Source organism: Rhodnius prolixus, unplaced genomic scaffold, assembly GCF_049639745.1.
Source record: "Rhodnius prolixus isolate KJV_2025 unplaced genomic scaffold, Rpr scaffold_11, whole genome shotgun sequence".
In the NCBI taxonomy this organism is placed as follows: domain Eukaryota; kingdom Metazoa; phylum Arthropoda; class Insecta; order Hemiptera; family Reduviidae; genus Rhodnius; species Rhodnius prolixus.
Genome location: NW_027411625.1, coordinates 9,657,202 through 9,674,297, shown reverse-complemented (window position 1 = coordinate 9,674,297; position 17,096 = coordinate 9,657,202). Strand labels below are relative to the sequence as shown.

Here is a 17,096-nt window from a genome sequence, read left to right as displayed (position 1 = left end):
TATTACGCTCAGAGTACTCTCCTTAAAACCCAGTTTCATATTTTACACAAATTACCGGCTCTATTTCGCTTTAATTTGTCCAAATCAAAGTATGACATTCTCAAATTCGGTCTAATTTTTACGTAATTTATTTCATTAAAAAATAACATTAAACAGTATTTATGACAGCACTAGTTATTTTTTAAAAATCGTGGCCTTCAATTTCAATAGCGAAAATTCCACTTTTTTAATTTTATATATATTTATATATATATATATATATATTAGGTGGTTGTATACATTTCCCTAATATTCTTTTCTATTTTTATTTTCGAGACTTCTAGGACAATTTGAAAGATGAGCCCACTATTCAGGACAGAAAACGCCATTAAAGCTGTTGAAACTCATTTAGGGACCTAAAAAATCCTGTCTGGCGTAATACGGTATCTCAGAAAGAACTTTCAAAGCATTATTAAGTGATTAACAGCGAGAACAGGCATAAATAACAGAAAACATCAGCTCGAGTTCAGTTATGGTTTGGGTATAATCAGTTATCAAAGGAAATCAAAAAACCTTTTGTGTATGGTTATCTAAAACTTGTGCTAAAAAAAAAAATGCATAAGGACGTTTTTTGAACTTGTCGAAAAGACTACTAAATCCCTTTTTCTTTCTCAAATAATACTACAGAAATTATACAACCACCTATTTTGAACCAAAATTTATTAAGAAAATTAAATTTTTGCCAAATAAAATAAAACTCACATACGAAGCAATCATACGTCAAAAAAAAAAAAAACAAACAAAAAAAACAAAAACAAAACAAACCAAAACAAAACAAAATTAAATAAAAAATTATATTAAAAAAACAGTTAACTAAATTCAGACGACTTTATCCCAGCAAAAGAAAAAAGTTATAAAAATAAATAAAATAAAAATTAAAGAGTGGCCACTGAGCTTCGCAATTTGCAAAATAAATTCTGTCTCCGACAGGTCTATGTTCACGAAAGAAAAACAATCCTGCGCCTAGCAGAAAATCTCAATTGGGAGCTAAAATGTATTTAATAAACCATACACTTTACACCAACATTCTAGGCTGAAACAAAATTCTGTGCGTTTTTTTCTCTTGATCCTCAAATCTACATTGTACATTTTACAAAATTATTGTAATTTGAATATTATTTAAACATTGTTCGAAGGAATCTAGGAATTAGTGCGATTTGGCTTCACCACCTGCCTTATAAATGACACAAACCCAACAACTTCCGCAATCAACGAAAAAGAGGCGGAAGGCTCAGTTACTTCACGATCTGTTCAGGTCTGGTTCTAAACATTTAGAGAGGTATATTAGTCTTGATCTACGGGGTCCGCTTATATTCAACAGTTCTTGGAACCAGCTGTGGAAGCAGATGAAGTAGCACCAGAAAACATTCAGATGAATTAGGGTGTCTCATTCCACCCATAAATCATCACTTGCGTGTTGCCGTCATGGTTCAAAGAAATATTATACATTTATGAATAAATGCCTGCCGCATAACACAGTAACCTGATGTTTGTAAAACCTTTCTTTCAAAACCCACCTGATTTTTGTTGCATCAAACTAATTATTGTGAAGAAAAGGAAGGAACTCTCCGAATAAACCAATGGACGGAATCTGGCCAACTTACTGAAACTACCCCTTATTTATTTGAAAACTAAAATAAATAAGCCGTGCAAGTAGAGTGGTGGAATTACGAGGCGTCATTCACGCTGACAGACGTGCGATTATCTAAATTCTACTGAGCTAGAGTGTCCTACACATCATTTTTGCTGAAAAAATAGCTCTTTTTGATTAATCGAAAAGAGGTGCTCCTTTAAGAAGAAAATGCAAGGTCGCACTCATCACACCCAACGTTCTCTGATCTCGAAAAGTTAAAAATATTTTAATAATGAGCTTTTCCCAGATCTAGTTTACATCCAAGACCTGGCACCCTCTGATTCCTTATTCAGATCAATGGCCCAATTTTGATGAGGTAAAAACTTAATAAATACGGAGAAGGTAAAAAGGGGGTGTTTGAGGTATTACCTTCAAAGAGAGCAGCTGGAGTGAGTAGGTTCAGTACAACGTGAAAATCGCACAGTCTTTCGTTTTAGCTAGGTACATGTAATAAGCTCGTACATACTAAATAAAAACGACACATAAGGAAAACGACCAAGCCTACACAATTAAATAAGCCAGTGTAAGAGTCAAGAATATATGAAAAGGAAGCTAAAACGAAATGCCTCAATTATCTACGAACCTGGCAGCATTTATTTCGACATTTTATCAGTATGTTTTGACTACCTTAAAATCAACTAAACTCAATTAAGCATAAACAGTCTTAAAAATGTCAATGGCTGGAACTTTTCCACGATTTAGAATTGTTCAACCTATCTAATTTCTTCAGTAATGTCCTCGATAAGGACAGTATAACCTGTATAGGAAAAACTCCATAAGAGTCTATCGGAAATTCTCTATAAAAATAAAGGTCCTCCAGTTATGTACAGATCGCCAAATTAAAGCATTTCAAACTGCATAAAAACTCTGAAAAGTAAAAAGTTTATCAGCGTTCAGTATTCCTGTAAGACCATCCAACAGCTCAAGAATCCAGAGTAAGTTGTAGTATTCCTCAAAGGACGAATTGCCGTCACATCCAGAAAAAGTTATGAAGCTTGCGTACTTACCAAATGATGAAAAAGGAATTATCTTTCCTACAGCCTACCGCTTCTTAAGGGAATAAGCAAAAGTAACTACAAAATCAAAGTTTTATCACTATGAAAATCTGATGGATTTTTCCAAGAAAACTGATTCGTGAAAGGGAACTTACCCCCAAAATGAAAAATGCGAGAAGTTCTTTAGTGTATGTAAAACGTCAAAATTAAAGGGTATGACGGGCAAAATCATCCGTACGCATTCCGTTACTTACTTTTTCGGCTTTACTATCAAATTTGCGACGGTGTTAAGTGGAAACCGGAGTCTGGGACTCTGCCCAAACGGATGACTAAATCCTGAGCAGGATTCAAAATGAAAGTATAGATCCTTAAACAGCTCGACAATGCAGAACAAACCAAATTTTATCCTGCCAAATGTTAGTTAAACTAAAAACCAGCCTACTTTACCAACTACATAACCAAATCAGAATTCTAAAATCGTCGTTTCTTTAACTTCCATAATGCATTCAATACCTAGTGCTGGCATAAATCCTGATAGTCAAGATACTCTCTGAGACCCTGGTTAGACTGTACACACACACACACACACACACCACACACACATGGTTATCTAGCAAGCTGCAGTTCACTATCTTGTTAACAAAGCATTAAATGAACTTCACGGCTTATTTCATAAAAATGCATCGTGATCGATACCCTGACCAAGGGTGATTTCAAAAACATTAACAGTAATGACCACACCAGAAAAAAAAGGAGGTTCGGCTCCGCTATCATGTGTAATGACACATGGATGGTACTTTATGTGAGGCTGTGGTGTTAGATACAAAACACAAGTTCGGGTGCAGATGCTGCAGAACTGACAGAATCTCCTTAATACTGAAAAGGAATAAACTTTAACTTATACCGCAAGAACCTTTATACAACAGGCTGCCAGTAAACGGATACTTTCTATCTTCTCTTAAAAAAAACAATCGAACGTGAGCTTAAACAAAAGAATAGTGACATAGAATAAAGAGAAGTGGATCAGGCCAAATCCGAAACAGGTCAAGTGTTTGCTTGCAGACGCAAGGCATTTTCGGTGGGTGATATACACTGATTTGAGAAAGAAATAGAATAAGTAGTTGCTTTGAATAATAATGGAAAGAGATTGAGGCATCTCAGATATTTTTGATAATTAAAAGGTGTTAAAAGTGGGTCTCCATCACCAATTCAACTCGCATTTTTATAAGAGGGTATTCGCCTCGAATTCAAAACAACTTTTCAGTTCCTTTTTACTAGCACTGGAATGCAAAATTAGTTTAAATTCTCAACCCAAGGACAAGGAATCCAACAGTTTGCAGAAAGATGCTTACAGCAATCACAATGAACTATACATTTCCAAATTTACAATAGTAAAATCATAAAAGGTAATACAAAAAAAAAATTCTGCAACCGTTTTGGCAATCTGCAATATGTGACATTACTTATTCAAACGACTAAAGATACTTATTAGTATTTTAATAAATATAACTTTATTGATCGGGTAAAATTTCATTCAAATTTAGGTTTTCGAAAGAGTTATTTTTATATTAACTCGAAAGAATACTTCTAAATTCAGGAATGTATTTATTGAATTACACAGTTAGCAATTTCTTAATCAATAATCTTGCTTAAATTTAAAATTATATGCCACTAAATCCTCAGTCTTTACTTCTAGTATATGTATATATTGTATGTTATATATAAGCATTCGCGTAACGTGGTTATTTTATTTTTTGGTAAGGTTGTATACAGTAAACTTTTCCTAAAGATGTCAGAATATTTTTCAATTACCTGGCAGAAAAACATGGGGCACTGCTAAAATGAAACGTAAATTCCTAGCAACCTTCTTTAAAGAAATATTAAGTTTCACTGATTTTAATTTGCACTTTTCCTCAAAAATGAGTAAAAAGAAGGAGATTCAATTAAAATGTTTCTCATTCAATGAAATCCGTTATGAAATTCAATGAAATCTATTGTAATTCTCGAAAAGTCATAAACATTTTCAATTCCTACCTGACTACAAGTAACTCTTAAGCATGATTCATGAATCACACATGTAAATAATCTCAAATTAAAACAGCAAAAAAAAACAACGATCGCATGGGAATTCCAATCGAAATTTCTGGCTAAAAAAATATTTGGGGATGAATCAGATTTTTTAATTACCGAAGTTTAAACAATTGATCCCACGGAAGTAGAGAAATTGCGCATTTACAAGAAGCTAAAAACCAACACCTCCAACGTTCGGTGTAGTTCGTAAACGCTCATACTTCGTTTATTCATAAAGCGCATAGGAAATTGTATATTACACGAGAGCTGAAGGTTTGTTCAAAAATTAAGATATAAAAAACTAAAAGATTAATTTTAACAGCTATAAATAAAAGAATATTTCTCCAAAAAACTTTATTAATAAGGGGACTTTTCGACCTGAGTGAACATCTCCACAATAACAGGTATTTTATATATATATATATATAAACTGTATTATTTATAGATTTAATATATTATAAATGTATATATTTTTTTTGCGTATTCACTGTGGGATCATTACTGCCTAAACGTAGTATTAAAACGATGTACCACTGAAGATAAAATTTTTAAATCACAATGTCAATGATTGCTCGTTTTTTAAGGACATAGTCGCTAATCTATCCCAGTTGTAGTTTTTAGCCTCACAAATTCAAACCAGTCCTAATCAAACCCGATTTTTTTTTAAATCGTGTCTTAGAGTATGCTCAGCTTTCGAAACCCAAAAAGCTACGCCACTGCCAATAACCATTTTAAAGCGGTTGCAGAAAAACAAATTTAATACTGAATTGTATTGAATTAAGTATAAATTAAAACTATATACAATTAAAAACCTCAACTGACCTAAATATTTTATTGAAAAAGGCCATTTTACTTCATAAACTCTATTTATTTCAACAGCCCCCTAATACCAAGGCAATGGCTTGTCATAGATAACTGTATCCTATACGTTACCAGTTTGATTCCCAATTGTTTAAGTTTTGACTCCTAATTTCAACTAGACTCAGAATCTAATGACAGCACTAGGTCTCATACAGGCAAAAACAGACAACTAAGATTTGCGAGACAATTTTTGCCGGGAGCTGAGGAGGGACACGAGGAGTTTATTTTGAGGTATTAATTGAAGTGCAGGAAAAAATGTTTTGGAATTGTTTTACCGCTATCGTCGAACTTGGCACACCCAACATAATCCTCTCGAGACACATTCATGATGCCTGGGACTTACTAGGTATCAAACAAAGACTTCCAACAGAAACAAACTAAAAAGTAAAAGATAGTACACAAGCGTCCACAAAGATCCAAAGTACATACAGATAGTCTAAAAAAATATACAGATCTTGGACTAAACGGAAGGGGTGATGATATTAAATAATTATGAAAATAAATTGAAACTACATAAAAATATATTCCAAAACAACCCAAAGTAAACTGCACATGCAATTTTTTTGGTCGAAAAATAAATTGAATGAATAAAAATAAAATATTTAATACATAAATTTGTATAATACACTTAAATGTATCGGCAACTTTCTCTAATTACAAAGTTCTAACAATTGTTTAAACTGACAAATTTTCTCAATGAATATATATATATATTTATTTATTTATCTATGATTCGAGAGAGGAAGTATTTTCATTCGTGCAGAATTTCTATTTTGTTTTTATCACTGGAAATACAGGTTCTGTGGTTCCCTGAAATGAAAATGTGCTTTTTTAGGATCTTTGACAAAATAATTGGAACAAATCGGCCAGCCAAAAATTGCCACTTTACCGAGCCGATTTTTCAATTTTAATTTTATTATTATAATTTTACTATTCTCTAAAAAACTGATTTAACGACTAAATTTCATATGCAAATTAGACATATTTAACTTTATTGTCTTTATTTGAAACACTTCTCATAGAGATTCTATTTTCAAGGTTTCAAGTTTATTTTAAGTGGGCGGCCGTAGGCGAATACCCTCAAAATTGTCATTTCATTGTAATGTAGAATTGGAACAAAGTCTATAGAATAAAAAAGAATCCAATTCCATCCAAAAATTCTTAATTTTATGAAATTGCCATTTTCCACCATTTATTCAATTTTTCACAATTTTCTCGAAAAGCGTGTTCTTTAAATACAAAAAATAAAGTTTGTATACAATAAGGCCTATAAATTTGGATTAAGCATTTTATTAAGAAAAGTCATTTTTGATAAATTCTGAGGTTACGTCACGTTTCTCTGACAAGTGCAGTTTTATTGTAGTGAATTGAAATAATACTGAAACCAAAATTTAGCAAAAATTCGTAGTTTTAAATAAACTTTGTGAAAGTAAAACTCTTGAGAATTGCAGTAAGAGAGTGGCCTGAATGTTCCATCACCAGATATTCCTCATTAGAGGATGTATTTGTATTCGAGAAGAAATTTAAATTCAAGGTTTTCGATGCAAAAGAAATAGGCCACTTTACTAAATTTTACGGCTAGTTCAGAAGGGTTCACCAAATGAAAATGACCAATCAGGCTAATCTAGACCAGCAGTCGGCCCTGAAAGTAATTGAAGAACACATGCTACGACAGATCTGATCAGCCATGTAGGTAAAAGAAAATAGAATGGCGAGTATTGCAAATAAGGCAAGAATAGAAAGTAGAACACATAGAGAAAGGCCAAGGAAACTTTGAAAGAGGCATTTAAAATCGTGGTGTGAAATAGACTAAAAGCATAGAACGTGGTTAGATTCGGATGTAATCCACAACTGATACAATCACCTCAAAATGAGTCGTCTGTAGTTCCACCAAACGCGAGGCATCACTTATTTTAGTAAAAGTTTTCTCTCCAAGGACGGAAAAACTGACTAGCCCAATTTATTCCATTGTCTTTATGTGAACTTTGACATGTCGAAATATTTTTTTTATGGTATCAAGTGACCAGTTTGTCTCAGATTAGAAAAAAAACTCGTTATTAAAATCAGTTATACTTATTATGTAATGCAATGAAAACTACAATGTTCTTGTTATTTTGTTAATCAAAACCCTTAACAAAACTTAAAATTTGAGGAAGAATGAGCTGTTGCAAACCTTCTTCATTTTTTCTGTCACTTTGTGAAGCTACTAAGATATTTTGTCTTTATTGAAGCAGAAAATAAATAAAACTAAATTTACTTTGAAAACTTATAACAAGTTTTTTTTTTCGGATTTAAGACAAACTGATCTTTCTTCAGTAAAATAGTAATAATGCGCAAAGATTTATTTTTCTGTACTCTGGAAAATAATAAAATTGTCCCTGAACATACAGTTAAGAAAAATTCAAACAGGAATCAGTCTAATCAAACACTCAGGACTGGAGGGCTGTCACAAACATCTCTTGGATTGCAGTAGGGTAAGCTGACTGGCTGGCCCCAGCCCCTTCGCGGAATCTAATCTAAACTTAAGTCTAATATTAAGATCAGAGAATTATTCTTAGAATGCAGACAAAGATATACAGGGTGATCCATTTAAAACGCACCAATCGCTAATAACTTTTTAGGAAAGCGGAATTCCGAAAAATCCCATGATGAAGTAAACTATATGTTTTTTTTTTGTCTAGTTTTCAAATTTCCGCCCCTATGCTGTCTGTATCTTCATTTTTGGTGGAGTTACAGCCAAAAAACTGATCGGGGTTTCATGAGGACCACTGGTTTTGACAATGATTATGAAAACTACATAAAAAATTATGAAAAATGACGACGTTTCGATATCCCAAATATTTATCGAGATATTTAAGATCAAAGTTACAATTTTGTCCTCTCGTGATCGGTTTTCAATATTAATTTTCCACCAGAAATACACGTGTTGGGAGGTTCTCTGACTACAAAAAATGTTATATGTGACTCGAAGAACAAAAATAATAATAATAATTGAAGAATGTAGTGTAATGTAATGGTTGTGGAAGAACAGGATAAATTTGTTTTATCATCAAATAAAAGCAATCATCACATCATTTGAATGTACCCTGTATGCAAGACTTCTTGAACCTATGATTAGGGTAAAAATATCTTGCCAAGGATGGGCGAGTGTTGGTCTAGTGGTCAAGAACGAGGCTTTGCATATGGGGTACATTAAATGATGTGATGATTGCTTTTATTTGATGATAAAACAAATTTATGCTGTTTTTCCACAACCATTACATTACACTACATTCTTTAAAATCTTCAATTACGTATTATTATTTTTGTTCTTTGCGTCACAAATAATTTTTGCAGTCAGAGGTGCCCCAAAACGTGTATTTCTGATGGAAAATTAATATTGAAAACCGATCACAAATAAGATAAAATTGCAATTTTGATCTTAAATATCTCGACAAATATTAGGGAAATCAAAACGAGTTTAACGCCATTTTTTACAATATTTTATTTAGTTTTCACAATCATTGTCAAAACCAGTGGTCCTTATGAAATTCCAATCAGTTTTTTGGCCGTAACTCCGCCAAAAATCAAGATACAGCATCGGGGGTGGAAAATTTGAAAACTAAATAGAAAAAAAACATACAGTTTATTTCGTGGGTTTTTTCTGAATTCCGCTTTCCTAAAACGTTATTAGCGATTGGTGTGTTTTAAATGGATCACCCTGTAGATTTCTTTAAGAACGAAGGAGCATGTAAACATTTGATCTTGTCTCAGGACTGAAATTCATAAACAGCTACAAAGTCCAGAGATTTCTCAACCTTAATGTCGCGTTAAATTTTTATGAATTCCTAATGCGTAAAAGAAAGAAAAAAAGTACCTGATGTCAGAAATGCTACACTAATTATAAAAAAAATATTGTTTCTATTTTTATTGGTTGCTATTACTGGACTTGTTCTTATTTTTATAATACATGCAAACAAAAATAAAACCAAACTATCTACTGAATTTGTCTAAATAGACTATCATTTCAAATTAATCATGTAAACCTTGAATAAAATTTTGAATAATTAATTTTTATAATTTAGGTTGCATTTAGTACAGAAATGATGCTTTTTTTTTTTGAAAGAAAACACTTTTGAAATAATTATTGTTTTTAATTAAAAATATGTAGTTTATTTTGAACTCAAATAATAATTATGTACATAAAATATATCATTTTGATCCAAATAAATAATTATCGAACTGAGATAATAATTTTTTTTATTGTATATTATAATTATAAAATAAACAATCGCAGTACGGCTTTAAAAAATATGTTGGGTCGCTCGGCAAAAAGGTTGAGAAACGCTGTATAATAGACTGTACAATGACTTTTAATACCATATCGGTTTCATAACTTTTTAGGGGGAAAAATCCCTTCAACTCCCTGGATGCGAAAATAGTCAGTAAAATATTTAGAATTACTGTCTATAATAATTATTATACTGAACTAAATAATTATATTAGAAGGAACCAAACGGAAAACAGCATTCTTCAGAATTACAAATAAAAAAATTAAACCGTCAGTAAAATGTATAGATCTACCTCTCTATTTCATTATGGCGGGAAACCACTAATTTAATTCTTCCTTAACATTAGTAAAAAAATTTTTTCACGTACGGGAGACCACCCAAACCATGTTAAATTCCGGTGAAAACATAAACTGCACGAATACAATATTTCCTTTCAAAAGAGGGAAAAGAATGATTCAAGCCAGATTAGAAGAGTTTCAACTTTAAAAAAACACAATGTATTATACGTTATTTTATGTTTGAAAAATATGTATACATAAAATTAACAAAAAAAAAATCAAACTATGAAAAACAATATAAACAAATAAAATAATGTAAAATAAAAATAAAGCGTTAAAAGGAAAATGAAAATAAAGAAAAATTAGGAAAATATAAGGAAAATGACTTGTGAAAAAAATCACACAAATGAGAATACTAACCTTTGCAGGCCTTTGTTAATAGCTAGCACTGTCTTGCCCGTACTAGAACAGACCAAATAACACCATCATTTCACAAACACCCTATCAAGAAATCAACTCAAAAAAGTAACAAACGAAAAAAAAATAATAAAATTAAAGAAAATAAATTTGTATTTTTCCTCTCATTCCGCATATTTGAAATTATTTTTGTTGTTTACTAGTCTTGAAAAATATTGTCTTTATACAATTGGCAAATAATTATTTGTGGGACGAATGTGAGGCTTTTTCAGCTGTGTGGTACTTTTACTGATGTGACTGTTTACTACCGAAAATATTACAGCTTTGAAAAAATAAAAAGGCAGGCAGAATTAAAAAAATTGACTTGGGCGAAATATTTCCAGTGCCCAAGAAGCAAATATTCTTAAACTCAGAAGCTGGGCGCTAAAAACCATTAATTTTAGATTTTGCTAAATGCATAGTGATTTTCTTCCCTCTTTTAATAAAAAATTAAGTGAGAAAAAAGTAATAATATAAATATTCGTATATCACAGAAAATGCCGCGTCGCTAAATAAAACCAAGATAGGTAATCTACGCCAGCAATCTTCTCCCTTCTCACAGTTCTGATTCTTTCAGTCTGACAAAACGTGCCATTTCAGCCCACTGGGCTATCAACATTCGTGAGTGTTTAAAGCAGGACCTTTTTTATTGGTTAGTGAAATTGCGTTTAAAGACTTGTAAGTGGAAGAGATGGGTAAAGTGTATATACAAGAAAAGATAGTTCTCTGAAGGAAATTCAACGGAATAAATCGCAATTTTCATATTTATTTATTATTATTTATTTTGATTTTTTCACAGTTTTGGAACTTTTTTAATAGAACTTCAGTCACTGGTGAGGTCTATTACTACAAACTTGAAATATTTGTTTTTTTGTTGTTGTTTTGCTATGTAGAGATGTAGGAGAGAAATGAAACAAATTTTAAAAGCTTAAGGAAATCTCCTAGCAGAGAAAGACTGCTTATATTAAACTTGCGAAACATTATCTGGGCCCTTTATAACTTCGTTTAATGTTTTTCAGGGATGAAAAATAGTCTATTAATCATTTTTCCTAAACTTTGTAGTTGGTTTAAACAACCAAAAAAGTGTGCCAAGGTGCTAGTGTGGTTTGGAAGATGAGTCATCATTTAGAGAGATTATACAAAAGTAGCAATGCATGCGCACTATAAAAGTACAGTTCTGAGGATTGTATCACACTGGGCCTGCATCTGACATAGTGAAAGGAGTTCATGAGTTCCCTAATGCTGTGCGACCTAAAAGGGTCCGCTTTTAAAAGCTGTAAGATCATTCTCAACGCCTCCGCTAAGGTTTTGTAAGGCTGACGTAGTTACAGACGGTTGAAAGAAAGCTAGACAGATCTACCCACGATTAATCTGAACTTTAGCATCTGAGTACAGCACAATTTGACTTAGGACAGAGCCACATTGTGTCCTAAATGTCCTTACTCACAGAGAAGTCTTCTTATCCTGCCTTCAAAACGTCACATAGTGTTACACTGATCAAGGCACACATCCGCTCCAAAACAATTGTCAAATATATACATAAACAATTATCTTTCAAAAACCTATACAAACAAAACAAAATCTAAAATGTTTAAATTTATTTCAAATTTTTTAAAATTAAATAATAAAACAATACATTTGGTGTGAAACACTCATACAAGACTTTGTCTTACTGCAATTATTACGATTCTAATAAATTGGCCACATATTCTTCAAATTTGTAATTTCAATTCGACGTTAAACCGTCCTTATCGTACGTACAGGCACCGCAGGGGATAAATGATGTCGCGAAGCACAAATAGCAGATCGATATCGATATCGAAGATGGATATCTTCGAGAAAAAAACAATAAAACAAAAATTGGTGTGAGTTTATCACACATCTTTCTCTTACTACAATTCTCAACCTTTTCTTCACACTTCAAATTGAACAAATGAGTTGGCTTCAATATATAGATTCACTACAATAAGAGTATATTTTAGGGAAGCATGACTCTAAACATCCTCCTCAGAATCAATATTCATTGAAGTAAGTGCTTCAACATCCTCCTTAAAAATCAATTTTCATTGAAATAATTAAAACGATTGACTATGTAATATATTTAGGGATGCAGGAATGGTTAAAAAAATCGTTCAAGAAATGTTTAGTCCGGATAATAGATTTTCTTTAAATTCCGAATTACGAGCATATAGCAACACATTTAATTCTTATTAATATTACATCGATGGTAATAACGTAAAATCAGAGAAAAAGAACTTAAGTATCTACCGCTCCTCCCCAAGGACTTCCATAAAATAAATTATCCTGGAAAAAAAGGTAAAGAAAAAAGGATAAGTGGTTGTAGAGGAAACTACCAAATAAAAAAAAACTGAAAATATTTTAAGAAATACGCACTAATGGTCAAGCCATTTTCTTCAAACTCGGAATTTCAGCCTCTCATTTAATCTTCATTAATACTACAAAAAACATAGAACAATATATTATAGGAAAATGGACTGGAGCGATTTTTCATATGTTCAGATATTCTACACATACCCACACAGACCATTTACTTTGTTTTTCTTTGTCAACTGTACAATAATTCAATTAAAAGTAAATACTTAAGTATTACACTTTTGTTTAGCGACAAAAAGTTAAAACCAGCAATTAGATTACTATTTTTTGTCAGGCACCACAGCCAAAAGAAGCATGTTGGGGGTCTAATCTAGTACGTGACAGAGACATGAAAAATGTTGACATGACAGTTCCTTAATTTTGATAACTAAATTATAAGAATTAGTAATTACTAAATTTTGCTCAAAAGAAGTTATATTGCTTGCTGGCTCTAGTTCAAAAGCTCTTAAAGTGGCCCATGTATTTACTTATAATTAATTTCTTAAACAAGACTCCTTTTTAACTGTTGCCCTCTGATTGTACTAGAATTATGATTATTCAGTACCTAACTACTGTCATCCTACCAAGGAAGTTTTTAATTTAAAAAAAGTATTTTCATTAATTAAAAATATTTTTAATTAAAATTAAATTGTATTAATTTAATTTCCCAATGCAAGGAAACATTAACTGTTTAAAGGTCTATTGAATAATAAATCAATTATTGTTATGGAGATTGAAAAACACTTAATAGTTTACCAGAGGAATAAGTTTTGGCGATTACTAGATTCTAGTAGTTGCAAATAACGATAATGGTGCCAAAATAATAATGAATAACTATTGTAATCAGGAAAAAAATTAGCTCAGTTAGTAGTGCGAGAGAATTACTAGTCGGAGGTCCCAGATTCAAATCCACAAGTGCCATGTTGAGATTTTCTCTTTTAAGTACCTTTACAGCTCACCTCGTCTAGAGATGGATAGTGCTGTCTGTAACGAGAGAACACTTTCAGAGGCCGGCAGTGCACTGAGAAGGCATCAGGCACCAATTATTGTTAGACAAACTTAGTCATTATTAATTCCAAATTCTTAATGACTAAATTAGCCATCAAATACTGAATGATTTAACACTAACTCACCACAAAAATTGTGTGTGATTAAATCTTTAATCGTAATCGCACTGATTAATTCAGTCATTACGATTAAAAATAAATAATAACTAAAGTTTGCCTAACACTGGCGCGAATGACCTTACTTTGATGTTGAAACCGTTTTAAACAGATAAATAAATAACAAAAAATTATTCAGAAATATTGATGAGAAGAAATACTCCTCTGTTCAAGAATAATGTGATAAAAATGTGAATGTAATGGCCAACCTACTTTGCCTGAAATATTTCACCCACTTAAGAACTGAAAATCTTGGACCATATACGTATTCTATAATATACATCCATTTTAGAGTTTATATTTTATAGATGGAAAAAAAACTCTATTTCGCTCCGTTTCATATTTATTATGAAGTTAAGTTACGGGAGTAAATATTTTGATACATTTTTTTAATTTCATAACTCCCTCTTTTGTTAATATTTGTTGCTTTAATATGCATTTAAATGTATAGTCATTTATCGCCAATAGCCTTCCAGAACACTGACCGGACTGAGAAAAGTGTTTCTCTTAATAGAACAATATTGTCAATTGACAGTGAATTGTAGAGGCTTGTAGTTAAGAAAAAAGTGAAGGCAGTCCAATTTTTAAAATTTGGAATTTTCGTAGTTATTCTTAAAATAAAGTTATATGATGACGGCGTTTAAATATTGGGGCTCAGCAAGAGAGCAATTACAAAAAAAAAAAGATGCACTTATATTTTTTAAAGTTTTATCACATTCCTTCAGTACAGCAGTTAGCTTTTCATGTTGGAATAAAAAATCTAAGGCACTATTTAATTTTAAAATTGATCTATTTTAGTGAACCTAAATATATTTTTTGAAAATCGATATTATGTAAGGAATGGGCAGATAGCCTAGCTACAGCGATTCAATAGGCCTCTTGTTCATCGCCAAATTTAGAGCATCTTTTCAACTCAAGTCTTTTTTGATTGTTTTCTATCATGAATTTTGAGAGATTTTTCACATGTTATCAGTGTATCTTTCCTCGAAAAAGTTGCTACATCCATGATTACGCACCCACTTTTTGAACTGGAACTGCTAGAAACCTTGACTGTCCACTTAGCTATGAGAACCTATGACTGGAGCATATCTTGAAGCGTTTCCAGAACTTTCATCTGAGAGACAAATATCAGCAAGAAAAACTAGCAACATTTTTAATATAAGGCACATTTATATTGGGATGCCCGTAATAAAATAACTAAACCCAATAAATGGGGTGTGTAAATAAACTTTTATTTTCTAGAGAACTGAAATCAGCCGCCGTTCTGAATGCCACAGGACACCTAGTTTTGTCTACTAATTCTCGACATTATGTCCAAAAAATCCCACTGGTCAAGAATTGTCCTCATGTTTTAGCAGCCACAACGGCTTGGAGTCGGAGAAGATGACGATCTGGAATCTATTAACCTCCGCGTTTTATAAATGATCTCAGCAGCACTAAGTGCTAAACCTAATCTCGTCAAACCCCAACAGGACTGCCATACTACCCACACGACTTTCTCTTACTGCAATTATTACAATTCTAACTGAAACAATATTCTTCAAAATTTTTGGAATTTTTACTGACTGACTAGATCACTGAAGATTATTTCCTGAGATCTGAAACATCTGTGAGCGAGTCTTTAAAAACTGCGTTAACAGTTTGGCATAGGGCTGTTATATGTGTGGTCGCAGTCATGTAAAATTTATGCCCAACATGGTATACCATTAGGACCTTACAGTTAAGGAAAGTATTGCAACACATCTAATACTGAATACTTAATTTTCTCCAGAAATATTCGTTTTGGGACCCCTGAGTCCAATAAAGAAGTTTTTCGGGAATGGCTTCTGTTTGTGTGTGTGTGTTTGCGTTGAGGACACTAGCTAAAAACAAGAAATTGAAGGAAGTAAACTATATATTTATTTTAAGTACCCTCTGGAACCTGACAGAAACTAAGCGAGAAAAAAATCGCACAACCAGAAAATCCATCACATGACAGTATTTTTTATTTAACTTTTTCGCATTGTTGAGATTTTCTGTAAAATAGCTCCTACGATTTTCTATAAACTTTGTGCATACATTACAACATTCATATAACTATTAACTTTTATTGTTACTATTTGTCTAACAAGTAAATTATGGCCTATTCAGGAGGTGTGGTAGGGGTAGGCATTCCCTATAAATTGTCTTTTGTATGGCTGCACAATTTAATTGTTCAGAAAAATTCAATATGTAAGAAAATTCGAAGTTTGAATCTTGAAGATTTTATTAAAAAAAGGTCGTGTGAGTGTTCAGTTCAATTATTGGTATATGATGGATTTTGATCGGAATGATCATACACTTTCTCTTACTGCAGGGACAGAGAGAATGTTTTGCGAAAATGGCAAAAAATGTTTCATAAATAAAATTTTCTTACCACAATTTTCTCACACGGTGCATAAATTTTTTTTTCTTTTTTTTTTTAGTTTTTATGGGACACAAAAATGCATTTCCGGATGGAAAACTTTATTTTCTTAACATTTTGTTGTGTGCCGAAAGCTCAAAACTATTAATCTACTAAGTAACTCCACTCGAACTCTCACACAGAACTTTAGGTTAAACTGGTTTAGTCAAGGACTTATTTAAAGATCGCTCGCGCTGTTATGAAATCTATTATTTTTGATAATGAGTGGGATAAGTTTACTTTTAACGTTCTAAATGAAGGAAGAGATTAGCTCAGTGGTTAACGTATACTGGATTTCAACGCGGAAATCCCATAAAAAAAAGTTATGCCACGGATACTCTTTAGGTTAGTTTTATGGATTGTTATTTTAGCAATTATATGCTATGGTGGGGATAACGAAATTTTTGAAAAGTAATTTTAGTGTACTCTAATACGCAAGGTGTAAGAAAACAGTATAACTTTCTCTTACCCCTCATAAGTGGCAGTATTACGATCGTGCCGTTTTTAAATTTTAAGTTTTCATAAGAAATATATG

General features: G+C 32.0%; 1 protein-coding gene across 14 annotated transcripts in view; it reads right to left on the bottom strand.

Annotated features, from left to right (window-relative positions):
• Positions 1 to 17,096, bottom strand: part of fne (ELAV like RNA binding protein found in neurons) — a 113,184-nt gene that overhangs the window by 44,970 nt on the left and 51,118 nt on the right. For 12 of the 14 annotated variants that reach the window (XM_074137805.1, XM_074137809.1, XM_074137806.1 and 9 more), the window contains one exon: positions 10,568 to 10,609. The exons of the other annotated variants lie outside the window; for them this stretch is intronic. In XM_074137805.1, the coding sequence (XP_073993906.1) occupies positions 10,568 to 10,609 (42 nt within the window). The remainder of the gene's footprint in view (positions 1 to 10,567; positions 10,610 to 17,096) is intronic. 14 annotated transcript variants of the gene reach the window in all.